This window comes from Ranitomeya variabilis, chromosome 4 (assembly GCF_051348905.1).
Source record: "Ranitomeya variabilis isolate aRanVar5 chromosome 4, aRanVar5.hap1, whole genome shotgun sequence".
NCBI lineage: Eukaryota > Metazoa > Chordata > Amphibia > Anura > Dendrobatidae > Ranitomeya > Ranitomeya variabilis.
In genome coordinates this window covers 194164511-194178377 of record NC_135235.1, presented here as the reverse complement: position 1 = coordinate 194178377, position 13867 = coordinate 194164511, and the positions used below count along the sequence as shown (strand labels likewise).

At 43.4% G+C, this 13867-nt stretch overlaps 1 protein-coding gene across 3 annotated transcripts in view; it reads left to right on the top strand.

Moving 5' to 3' along the window:
- The window catches only part of LOC143770172 (BAR/IMD domain-containing adapter protein 2-like), a 113313-nt gene that overhangs the window by 63525 nt on the left and 35921 nt on the right, over positions 1–13867 (top strand). For all 3 annotated transcript variants that reach the window (XM_077259516.1, XM_077259518.1, XM_077259517.1), the window contains 2 exons: positions 1912–1983; positions 2098–2235. In XM_077259516.1, coding sequence (XP_077115631.1) covers positions 1912–1983; positions 2098–2235 — 210 coding nt within the window. The remainder of the gene's footprint in view (positions 1–1911; positions 1984–2097; positions 2236–13867) is intronic.

The window sequence follows — 13867 nt, the reverse complement described above, 5'->3', positions numbered from 1 at the left end:
CTGGAGGGGGTGACAGTGGCCCTTTAATATCCTCATTGTGGCCCCCATACAATAATATCCCCCATTATGTCCCCAGTACAATGATAGTATCCCCCATTGTGACTCCCATACAATGATAATATCCCCATTGTGGCCCCATACAATGTTAATAACCCCATTGTGGCCCCCATACAATGTTAATATCCCCATTGTGGCCCCCATACAATGATAATATCCACATCGTGGCCCCCATACAATGTTAATATCCCCATTGTGGCCCCCATACAATGATAATATCCACATCGTGGCTCCCATACAATGATAATATCCCCATCGTGGCCCCCATACAATGATAATATCCCCATTGTGGCCCCCATACAATGATAATATCCCCATCGTGGCCCCCATACAATGATAATATCCCCATTGTGGCCCCCATACAATGATAATACCCCCATTGTGGCCCCCATACAATGATAATATCCCCATCGTGGCCCCCATACCACTAGTGGTGTTGGATTGTTTTTTCCTTCTGTTTTTTCCTTTTTCCTTTCTTTGGACCTTGGACTATTAGTCTTTTTTCCCCCCTTTTATCTATATGTGGAAGTCTATATGGTATTTTGATTATATGTTATGTGTTATATATGAAGGATTTATATGTGTTTGATAAGATTCATAATCTTCCTATTTTTTCCATACAATGTTTGGGATCCGTTTACACCAACTTTCACACAGCCAGTGTGATGTATAATTATTTCTGTTGTGTATTCTCTTCTGTTTTATATACAACCGGTTTATGTGTAGATATGGTTATAAATATCTTCGATTAATTATGTTGTATTATTCTTTAGATAAGAGCCTTGAAAAAGGCCTTTGGGCCGAAACGTTGGCATCCTGTATGACTGGTTGTTTTTTGAATAAATATTTTCGATCATCTGATTCTCTGAGTTCTCGGATTAATCTATCAATATACTATTGGTTTTTTCTGAGGACCTTACCCATGTTTGGACTGTGATCCCCTTAATCTATTTGAATTGCCCCATACAATGATAATATCCCCATCGTGGCCCCCATACAATGATAATATCCCCATCGTGGCCCCCATACAATGATAATATCCCCATCGTGGCCCCCATACAATGATAATATCCCCATCGTGGCCCCCATACAATGATAATATCCCCATCGTGGCCCCCATACAATGTTAATATCCTCATTGTGGCCTCCATACAATGTTAATATCCCCATTGTTGCCCTCATGCAATGATTGTGATTATCTTTACAATTAAAAAAACAACAATTCCCCTCACATGTGCCCACTCCCATGATGAGCAGCTAATTATTCCTCCATCATCACCTGCCGGTGCTGGCTTCTGATAGGCCGATGGTATGTATAGGAATTGCGGGTCTTTCAACTGGATGTGTGCCTGAGAATGGACATCTAGCTGAAAATAGCACTGACACCAGCAGGCCTCCTGGTGCCAGCCCGCGATCCTAATGCCCCTGTCTGAGACACAGCGACTAGCTGCTACCTGCTGCCCTGTGTGCAACGTCTCAGTCTGAGACGTGAGCGGCAGCATTTTGTGCCGGGTCCGACAGCTCAGATGGCCGCCTTAGGCGAGGTACTCATCTCGGTCATGGCTGCAGTGGCCTTGGCCTGTGGAGCAATTCAAGAGCAGAGATTGTATCACTATGAACGTGTGCAGATTTGCTGTGACAGCCGGGCATCAATTCTTAGGTGATTATCAAACTTTTCCTAAACGTGACAAAACTAAGAAGCAGTAGAACATATCGATTCTGATAACTCGCCAGAGGACTTCTCTTTTCTGGTGACTGGTGGGAATGTTGGTGCTGATAACACTGTCACATTGTGTCACTGTTTGTAAGATGTAATAAGGCACAATATAATGTATTTCTCACTTTTTTTTTCAGCTTAAACTTTTCCACTCCGAACTCCTGGCTCAACTGGAACACAAGCTGGAGTTGGACATTAAGTATTTAACAGTACGTCATTTGCCTTCCATTCTGTCACATTGTCTATTGTGATATTTGTTCCACCTTCTTGGTATCAGGGGATTGTCACTTTTCAACTGATAGCATTTCCTTGTCTATCCCCAGGCGACATTGAAAAAATATCAAGTTGAGCATCGTTCCAAGTCAGAGTCTATTGAGAAATGTCAGTCGGAGCTGAAGAAGCTGAGAAAGAAGTGTCAAAATAGCAAAAACCCGCAGAAATATGGAGACAGAGAAGTGCAGGTACAGTCATATCCAAAAAAAGGCTGTAGATAAGTGTTATTAAAGGGGTTGTCCAGGACTGTTTTTTTTTAGTTAATACGGGTCTAAAAACTAACAGGCAGGTAGTTGCTAAAAGAGGTAACTTCTCTCCTGTTTAACCAGCGCCAGGAAGCTGGATGTCAATCAGCATGAAATCATGCAGTAGTCATGCTGATTGACATCGGCGCCGGCCTAGAGAGGTCATCGACCGCTCTTACTATCAATTCAGGGGCTCCATGTCAACAGAACTGCTCTTCTTTCAAGCTGCTGTTTTGATAGGATGTGACTGCTGATGTCATGCTGATTGACCATCGGCTCCCCGCAGTTAAATAGCAGGAAGCTGGATGTTAATCAGCATGACATCATGCAATAGTCATGCTAATTGACATCGGCGGCAGCCTAGAGAGGTCACCGACCGCTCTTACTATCAATTCAGGTGCTCCATGTCACCCGAGCTGTTCTTCTTTCAGGCTTCTGTTTTGATGGGATGTGACTGCCGATGTCATGCTGATTGACCATCGGCTCCCCGCAGTTAGATAGCAGGAAGCTGGACGTTAATCAGCATGACATCATGCAATAGTCATGCTAATTGACATCAGCGCCAGCATAGAGAGGTCACCGACCGCTCTTACTATCAATTCAGGTGCTCCATGTCACTCGAGCTGTTCTTCTTTCAGGCTGCTGTTTTGATGGGATGTGACTGCCAATGTCATGCTGAGTGACCATTGGCTCCCCGCAGTTAGACAGCAGGGAGCTGGATGTCAATCAGCATGACATCATGCAATAGTCAAGATCTCCAATGGTGATAATGGTGTTGATCAAAGTGCAGTAATCTACGCGTTTCAGAGTTAAAGAAACCAGTATGACGTCAACAGTCACACCACGTCAACAGAACAGAGCAGATGAAAAGCCGGTGCTCTGACGACGTGATGTTAGCAGAAGCCACTGAATCATCAGCAGGAGTGGTCTATGAGTATGAGCACTCTGTGCACAACAGGCAGGTAGACTCTGCTTACTATCACATGCCATACATTGTTTATGTGACTGATGCAGCCTGTGATTGCTGAGGTCAATGATTGGCTGCAGTGGTCACATAAATTATTTCTGGAACATGATCACTGCAGGAAGGAAGCAGAGACTGGCAGAGACTATTGGAATGGTCAGAGCTAGAGAGGCAGGGGATTAAGAAGAAAGTAATTTATTCTGTGAATTTCTTTTTTTTTATTTTATTCTACTGTATGTTACATTTTCAAAAATTCCAGAAAGCCCCTATAAAGGTTGGCTCCTAGGTAGACGACTGTAGGAAGTAGTAACTGATCTTTATGCAGTATATTTAGCGGAGCCTTATTATTCCGAGCAGTGAATATCGGGTGGTGATGGGCAGATGAAAGGAGCCGGAGAACATTTTCAGACTAAATTTTCCTGAGGCTGTGGCAATAATACCTGTAATTCCATGATGGAGACCCAGGTTGTGGAACGAGCAATATGGTCACCACCATCACAGCAATGTAGATTGAACTTTTTTTTTATCCATTGACTCTTAACAATATATCAGTTAAAAAACAGATGGAACTGGGATGAAAAACTGAAGTACAAAGTCTGTTATCCAAGATTTATCTGAGTCTCCCATGACAGTGAACAGCATGGTACCGGGAAGGGAAAGCTGAGCAGAATGATATATGGGATTCTACTAAAAGTTTTAGAAAAACTTGCATTTTATTTAATGAAATTCCTGGTGATATCAGTGATTGACAGCTATTTCTGCATACAACAGATACTGGGAAGACTGTCAATCACTGAGTAGGACCGCCCAATGGACTCATACATATAAACACCAGGGATTCCAATGAATAAAATATAATTTTACTGAAACTTCTCCTACAAAAATGTATATCAATCTGATCAGATCTTCCTTTATAACATCCTGCTTGCAGATCAGACACCATTTTCAACACGACAAGTTCCCTTTAACTTTACTATTAAGTCAAAATATAGTGTGTATATTTTTCAAAAATAAGATATTCTGAGAAAATAATAAAAGGGCATTACTTTATATTTCAGACCTCTTTTAAATATCATATTGCCTTTGACAATATTTAGAAAAAGGTTCTTCCTTGGGATTCCGTGTTCACCATGAGATGACCCCGACAGTTCAAAATTTATCTGGTCATTGCTTGCTTCAGCAACAAATTTGTTCAGGTGTACTGTCCCCCGAAGGGGCATCTGTGTAGATGAACTGACCTACCGGAGAACAGGAGAATCCCCCGGTGGGCCTTGGCTTCTCTTTCAAGGAAGTCTATAGCGCAGACTTTTCAGCTGCTACGAGGCTTTTGAGTGGTGGAGAACCTGGTGCCAATATCTGGATTTGAACAGTATCTAAACAATCACGTGACAACAACCAATCAAATCAGCAAGCAGCACTGAATCCTAACATTGTGTATCTGTGAGATCTTTTGGAACACCTGGAGTGGACCCGCAGATCCACGACAACGAACCTCCCAAGGGTGAGCTGACCTGGTAGACCGCCCCTACACAGGGAGCGTTAGGGGCAGACCCAAGGGAGACTATTGCCACAGAAGCTGGAACCCAGAGACAGGTAGTAGGAGATACAAAATAGAGAGGCTAGGCGTAGGATGGACAGAGCGGGGTAAGATGAAGTACAGTTTGGTAAGAGCTGAGTACAGGCGAGACCAAAGGAGAACTGGGAAGGGGAAGACACAAAGGAAGCAGGACCGGACAGAGGCACCAGACTAACAGAGTACGGAGCAGACACTGGGAAGGCTGGACTGGATGAGGAGACAAGGAAGCCTGGGATAGGCAGAGAAGCTGAACTGGCTGGACAGAGCGGAGACTCAGAACAGGCAGTGCAAAGACAAAGGTGGACCTGAGTCACAGAAGCACAAATGACTGACAGGCAAGGAGCAGAGGAAGGAATCGCCTTAAATACATGGAGTGCTGAAGGACTTCCGGGTCATGGTCCTCCAGGATCACAGAGAGGAGATACAGAGCGCCTGTAAATCAGAAAGAGGAAGTGCTGGAGTGGGTGGTGCACATGCGCACCCGACGAGAACCAGGGAGCGGAGAAGAATGAAGGAGAGGATGCGTGCCTGCAGGAGGAGCACGCCACAGTGGGTAAGTATGAGCGGGAGGAGCGGCGGTGGTCCCGGCAGCAGGCAGGGCCGCAGAAGGAGTGGCCGTGACAGTATCTTATGGCTATACAATTTCCTACAGTGCTTCATCGAACTTAGCCCAGGTCTGAAAATTCCCTTTAATGATAATGAATTAGTTTTGTATAGATGTAAGTTGGGCCCTCAGAATCAAGTCCTCTGGTGGGCCCAATGTGCCTCAGTCTGACACTGGTCCCTAATCTACTTAAAGGGGAGGCTTAATTTCTGACAATACCTGCTCATCAAGAGGACAACGTATGGAATCAAACTGTGCGAGAGAACTTCAGGGAAAATTGTGTAGGAATTGGTGCACCCACTGGTGGATCAGGGTTACCACCTCTACGTAGACAACTTCTACACCAGCGTCCCACTCTTCGTGTCCCTCTGCGCAAGTACTGCGTGCAGAAACCAGGGAAGACTCCCTGCGTTGCTAACTGGGCAACTGCAGAACCCAATGTAGCTGGTGGCCAAGTATAAGGACAGGAGGGATGTCCTAAACTTGACCACAATATACTGAAATGGCAGCTCCAGTAAATTGGTAGCTTTTAAAATAAGGTCACTTGTGGGGTGTTTCTGCTGTTTTGGCCCTGAAAATGTGACGTCTACAATCGATTTCACCCAAATTTAATTTATTTTCTTAGAAGATTGTAAACGTTCCTATATATTGCAATACTGGACTATATACTGCAAGCGATCAAAGAATTGTAGGTTCATGGCCCCTAGTGGAAATAAAGAGTAAAACAAAAATTCATAAATTTTTTTTAAAAAAAAAATTAAAAATATATGAAAGTTTGAAACACCCTTTTTTTTTCAAAATATTAATCTCTTTTCAATTAAAAAATTAATAAAAAAATATGGACATACAGTATTTCGTATTGATGCATCTGTAAAAGTCCAATGTATGAAAATATACAATAAATTAACCCCGCGCTAAACTGCAGGAAGAAAAAAAATCGAAGCGTCGTAAATGCCGTTTTTCAGTTCCCTTCAGTTATGGCTCATGGAAGAAGGTGAGAAAAAAAATCAAAGTGCAAAAATTAAAAATGGCCTGGTTATGAAGGGGTTAATGTCGTTCATTAAAGAAGCACTACCATTTAGGGTTGAGCGACCTTGACTTTTTTAGGGTCGAGTCATGTTTCGCGAAACCCGACTTTTGGAAAAGTCGAGTCGGGCGAAATCGGCCGATTACTGCGCAAAGTCGAGGATCGGCCGGAACACGAAATATCTCTCTCTCTCTCTCTCTCTCTCTCTCTCTCTCTCCTCTCTCTCTCTCTCTCTCTCTCTCTCCATGGCCGACCCCACACAGGGCTCGGGTCGGGTTTCATGAGACGCCGACTTTACCAAAAGTCAGCGACTTATGAAAATGAACGATCCGTTTCGCTCAACCCTACTACCATTAACATTTTAGTTGGCAATACAATGTGCAAATATATATGTGGTGTAAGTGTGGTAATATACTCACTGATCGCTGACTTCCACAGTTTCCAGCGCCGATTCGGTCCTCTTCCGAGTCACATGACTTCTATTCCGACTCCCCGGATCGCAATGGGGTCTATGTGGGAGCCAGAAATTGCTCTTAGGACTCACTCAGACATTTGATTTTCCCATATAGGTGATGATTTTGATCAGAGTCTGATTAGAGTCATCAGTTTATCTCGTACATGGAGAGAAAAAGAAAAGTTTCTCCACCTTATATTTCTACCAGTCCATGAAAAGCAGACAGCACTCTGATGTCATCCAAGTGCAATATGATTTTTTAAAGGACCCATACGTTTGTTTTTTTTCAGGGACCCTCAGATAAGAATCGGACATGTCTCAGATTTTTCGCAAACCACTTTGTATGAGGGAAAAATTGTACATTTGCACAGCCCAATAGAATATCATAGGTATAAGTGCATCTATGAACACTTCAGAGAGCACTCGTACGAGAAAATCGGTGGTGTGCACGAGCCCTTACAGTGTAAGCCTATGGAGCGTCAGCGTCCCACTCACACATAGACCCCAGTGTGATCTGGTGAGTCGAAATAGAAGTCATGTGACCGGAATGGCGCTGGAAAATGCAGAAGATGCCTATCCATGAGGATATTATCGCACTTACACACTCATTTACACAGGTAGAGCCAATAAAAAAATTAAATGGAGTGGTTGTTTACGACAACCCCCATTATCTGGAATCTGTCAGCAGGTTTTTGCACCATGATATGGTGGAAGAGAGCCTGATTTCAGTGATGTGTCACTTACTGGGCTTTGTGTTGCTGTTTCAATAAAATCAGTGTTTTAACAGCAGGAGATTATCACTACAGGACTAGATGTCTCATGCCTCCTAGTCCAACCACACCCCCACCACTGATTGGCTGCTTTCTGTGTATCGACACGTTTCAAACTTTTACATCTTCTTCATTAGGACAAACCACGGTCGCAGTTCGTTCTGATGAAGAAGTTGCAAAATTTTGAAAGGTGTTGACGAATAAACGGCTTACATTTGGGTTCTACATCTCTTCCTTCTTCTTCACCGGCAGCGCAGATTAACCCATTTGTTTCCAGGTTTTATCACTATACAGTATAACCAGAAAGCATCCAATCAGTGGTGTGGGCGGGGTTATACAGGGCTCAGCATTCCGAGCTCTGCTAGATCTGCAGCAGCGAAAACTGTGATTTTATCACAACTGTTGCACCCAGTAAACTAAGTGATACATCACTGGAATCAGGATCTCTGCCCCTATATCATACTGCTGTCAGAATACATAGCAAAAACCCGCTGACAGATTCCCTTTAACATTTTGATAAGTTTTGCTAATAGCAATACATAGATCGTTATTTTCTGGGGATCTTCAGACTGTTATACAGCCGGTTTATGGAAGCCATGTTCCGTATAACTGTTGACAGAGTAGTTGGAAATACTCAACAATATACATGTGCTCTGGATGTGAAAAGGAGTCGGACTTTATGTATAACACATGTCCCATAAAACAGCCAAATCCCATTAGTAATACAAGGGCTTTGTCATTCATTGAAATCTTGTGCCGGATCCAGGCAATGGCGCATACCAGCGATTAACCCTTTAGGGCCATGAATGGGGATGGAAGCATTTATGTAGCGGAGCCGTCTAGTGGAACGGCGGCTTATGAGTGAGAGCAAATAAATATAAACAGCAGACAAACAAAGAGGGTGAGAGAGGTTTATTCTCAGAACTCAGACTGTGTTCCCTCTGATGAATCAGTATGCGTGGCGGACCGACAATGAAAAGGGAAGAGTCACAGCGGCCACGCAGCATACAAAGTGCACGGCCATAGACAGGAGGGGACGTTTAATGTCTGTGTGTCTCCATGATGATATTCAAACTGATGCCGGAGAATCACTGAGCACCAGCTGGAAACCGAAAACTATTAGGCGATCTGCACACGCTGAGTACATGGATGCAGAAATTTTGGTATCATTTCTGCATCTCTTGGCAGGAAAAACACAGCTGCAAAACAAGAGTTTTTGATGTGTTTTTGCCTCCTTTTTGGTGCGTTTATGCATGCTCTTTTCACTGAATTGAGTGAAGTCAAAGGTGAAAAACGCAGGTAAAAATGCACAGAGAATTGATACGTTGCAGATTATTTTCTGCACCAAATCTGCAAGTCACAATTCTACAACGTGTTCACGACACTTCAGGTTTCTCATTCACTTTACTGGCAGCAAACCTGCATGGCAAGTATGCACCAAAGCTGTGTGGCAAGTATGCACCAAATCTGTGTGGCAAGTATGCACCAAATCTGTGTGGCAAGTATGCACCAAATCTGTGTGGCAAGTATGCACCAAATCTGCATGGCAAGTATGCAACAAATCTGCATGGCAAGTATGCACCAAATCTGCATGGCAAATATGCAACAAATCTGCGAGGCAAGTACGCACCAAATCTGCATCGCAAGTATGCAACAAATCTGCATGGCAAGTATGCAACAAATCTGCGAGGCAAGTACGCACCAAATCTGCGTGGCAAGTATGCAACAAATCTGCATGGCAAGTATGCAACAAATCTGCGAGGCAAGTACGCACCAAATCTGCATGGCAAGTATGCAACAAATCTGCATGGCAAGTACGTACCAAATCTGTGTGGCAAGTATGCAACAAATCTGCATGGCAAGTATGCACCAAATCTGCATGGCAAGTATGCACCAAATCTGCATGACAAGTATGCACCAAATCTGCATGGCAAGCAAGCACCAAATCTGTGTGGTAAATATGCACCAAATCTGCGTGGCAAATACGTACGAAATCTGTGTGGCAAGTACGCACCAAATCTGCGAGGCAAGTATGCACCAAATCTGCATGGCAAGTATGCACCAAATCTGCATGGCAAGTATGCACCAAATCTGCATGGCAAGCATGCACCAAATCTGCGTGGTAAGTAAGCACCAAATCTGCGTGGCAAATACGTACGAAATCTGCGTGGCAAGTACGCACCAAATCTGGGTGGCAAGTATGCACCAAATCTGCGTGGCAAGTACGCACCAAATCTGTGTGGCAAGTACGCACCAAATCTGTGTGGCAAGTACGCACCAAATCTGCGTGGCAAGTATGCACCAAATCTGCGTGGCAATTACGCACCAAATCTGCATAGCAAGTATGCACCAAATCTGCGTGGCAAGTACGCACCAAATCTGCGTGGCAAGTACGCACAAAATCTGCGTGGCAATTACGCACCAAATCTGCATAGCAAGTATGCACCAAATCTGCGTGGCAAGTACGCACCAAATCTGCGTGGCAAGTACGCACCAAATCTGCGTGGCAAGTGTGCACCAAATCTGCGTGGCAATTACGCACCAAATCTGCATAGCAAGTATGCACCAAATCTGTGTGGCAAGTACGCACCAAATCTGCGTGGCAAGTACGCACCAAATCTGCGTGGCAATTACGCACCAAATCTGCATAGCAAGTATGCACCAAATCTGCGTGGCAAGTACGCACCAAATCTGCGTGGCAAGTACGCACAAAATCTGCGTGGCAATTACGCATCAAATCTGCATAGCAAGTATGCACCAAATCTGCGTGGCAAGTACGCACCAAATCTGCGTGGCAATTACGCACCAAATCTGCATCGCAAGTATGCAACAAATCTGCATGGCAAGTATGCAACAAATCTGCGAGGCAAGTACGCACCAAATCTGCGTGGCAAGTATGCAACAAATCTGCATGGCAAGTATGCAACAAATCTGCGAGGCAAGTACGCACCAAATCTGCATGGCAAGTATGCAACAAATCTGCATGGCAAGTACGTACCAAATCTGTGTGGCAAGTATGCAACAAATCTGCATGGCAAGTATGCACCAAATCTGCATGGCAAGTATGCACCAAATCTGCATGACAAGTATGCACCAAATCTGCATGGCAAGCAAGCACCAAATCTGTGTGGTAAATATGCACCAAATCTGCGTGGCAAATACGTACGAAATCTGTGTGGCAAGTACGCACCAAATCTGCGAGGCAAGTACGCACCAAATCTGCATGGCAAGTATGCACCAAATCTGCATGGCAAGTATGCACCAAATCTGCATGGCAAGCATGCACCAAATCTGCGTGGTAAGTAAGCACCAAATCTGCGTGGCAAATACGTATGAAATCTGCGTGGCAAGTACGCACCAAATCTGGGTGGCAAGTATGCACCAAATCTGCGTGGCAAGTACGCACCAAATCTGTGTGGCAAGTACGCACCAAATCTGTGTGGCAAGTACGCACCAAATCTGCGTGGCAAGTATGCACCAAATCTGCATGGCAATTACGCACCAAATCTGCATAGCAAGTATGCACCAAATCTGCGTGGCAAGTACGCACCAAATCTGCGTGGCAAGTACGCACAAAATCTGCGTGGCAATTACGCACCAAATCTGCATAGCAAGTATGCACCAAATCTGCGTGGCAAGTACGCACCAAATCTGCGTGGCAAGTACGCACCAAATCTGCGTGGCAAGTATGCACCAAATCTGCGTGGCAATTACGCACCAAATCTGCATAGCAAGTATGCACCAAATCTGTGTGGCAAGTACGCACCAAATCTGCGTGGCAAGTACGCACCAAATCTGCGTGGCAAGTATGCACCAAATCTGCGTGGCAATTACGCACCAAATCTGCATAGCAAGTATGCACCAAATCTGCGTGGCAAGTACGCACCAAATCTGCGTGGCAAGTACGCACAAAATCTGCGTGGCAATTACGCACCAAATCTGCATAGCAAGTATGCACCAAATCTGCGTGGCAAGTACGCACCAAATCTGCGTGGCAAGTACGCACCAAATCTACATAGCAAGTATGCACCAAATCTGCGTGGCAAGTATGCACCAAATCTGCGTGGCAAGTATGCACCAAATCTGTGTGGCAAGTACGTCTTAAAAAAGACACTGAAAAACTGGAGCAAGTTCAGAGAAGAGTGACCAGGATGGTGAACGGACTGCAAAGTATGTCCTATGAGGAACGGTTAGAGCATTTAGGAATGTTTAGCTCGCAACAAAGAAGACTGAGGGGAGACTTAATAGATGTCTACAAATATCTCAAGGGCTGTCACAGTGTAGAGGGATCATCATTATTCTCATTTCCACATGGAAACATAAGAAGGAATGGAATGAAACTGAAAGGGAGAAGATACAGATTAGATATTAGAAAAAACATTTTTGACAGTGAGGATGATCAATGAGTGGAACAGGCTGCCACGAGAGGTGGTGAGTTCTCCATCAGTGGAAGTCTTCAAACAGAGGCTGGACAGAGATCTGCCTGAGAAGGTTTAGTGAATCCTGCATTGAGCAGGGGGTTCGACACAATGACCCTGGAAGTCCCATATTTTTCTCTTGTGACCTTCTGGTGACCAGATACAGATTTTAAAGGAGAAGCTGTAATACATTGTTATTTGTAGGATTATCCCAGTAGGTCAGAAGGTTAGTCCTACGAGAATGCCATATTCCCCACCAAAGCTTATGTGTATAACTCTCTACAGACTTGCACAACAGCTATACTGGGTACTGCAGACGCTGTATTCTGTTAGTCTATGTATGTATTTTATCATACTGCCCTATTTTTACAATATTAATCTTGTTTTATGATTATTGCAGTCCTGTGTACTGTTTATTCTCAGGAAATGTGCATATAGAATAGAGAACAATGGGGTTTTGCTTTCCCAAATTCCTTTTAAAAAGGAACAAGAGCAATGACATCACATCAGCGCAGGAAATGGTGAAGTGCAGGAACCTGGCAGTTACTCCATTCTACGGGACAGTAACAATGTGAACTGAATATACACAGCTTCCTCTTTCCTTCCCCAAAATAGAATTGTTGTCATGGTCTATGCTTCCTATAAAGTTTTGTTAAGTGGAAATCTATATCTATGCTGAGCATATAATGAGGAGGAGAATAGTACAACAGCAAAATGGAAAGTCTGAATGGCCAAGGCTTAAACGTTACATGAAATGACTAAGCGATCAACCATGTTTGTCACCGAGCATTTGGCACACTGTTTTTTGGGGGGAAACTATACTGAACATATGGTATAAAACTTAAAAAGTTTCTCGCATAAACCATCATTCATTCCAATAGATTACAGATCCATGGTATGTGTGAAGTGGTATCCATACGTTTAACCCTAACCCTAACCCTATGGACTCAAAATGATTTTCCCTGGATTTACTATCGGATACCACATTACGGAGGAGTCCTACTCTGGAAAGTAAATGAAAGGCCATATGATAGCACTATATGAGGGCAGAAAATGTGATTATGTCTATTTGATAGGAAAATTTGGCAACTGAATGTATAGCCTAATTTGAGATACGAATCAGGTTCTAAAGTAAAATTTTCCGAACTTAAAGAGGTTGTCCACTACTTTTAACATTGATGACCTAGCTTTAAGATTTATGTATTACATGTGCTATTAAAAAAAATAGCACTTTTTTATATCACAATCATTAATAATAATAATAATAATAATAATAATCTTGCAATATTGACACTGGCCACTGGGGCTATTTTTGACTCATTCTTCCTGTCCTTCCAGGAGGAGTTTTCATCAGTTTCTTTATCATCAGAGCCAGGATTTATATAACTGATAACCCCGCACAGCTGATAACACATTCAGAATAGACAATGTAAAAGTGGACAAGGCTCCTCTTCCCGTGGGGTCAGGGTCTGGCCATTGAGGTTAATGTACATGTGTTGTTTCTTGAAACAACAGGAAGTTAGAGACTAAAAAAGCTCCAATGGTCAGTGGGGAAATTGTGAGATTTATTTTTTTATTTTTTTTATACATTGGGAAATGTAAAAATAAAACTATAAAAAACAAAAACAAAAATACATTCAACACAAAAACCTGAATTAACCCAAAGGTCATTTTCTTATTATATCTTTCCTTTAGGAAAGAGTCAGATGACTATAAAACTCGGACGAGGAACGAAACGCAACGCTCGGACTGGCCGTTGGCT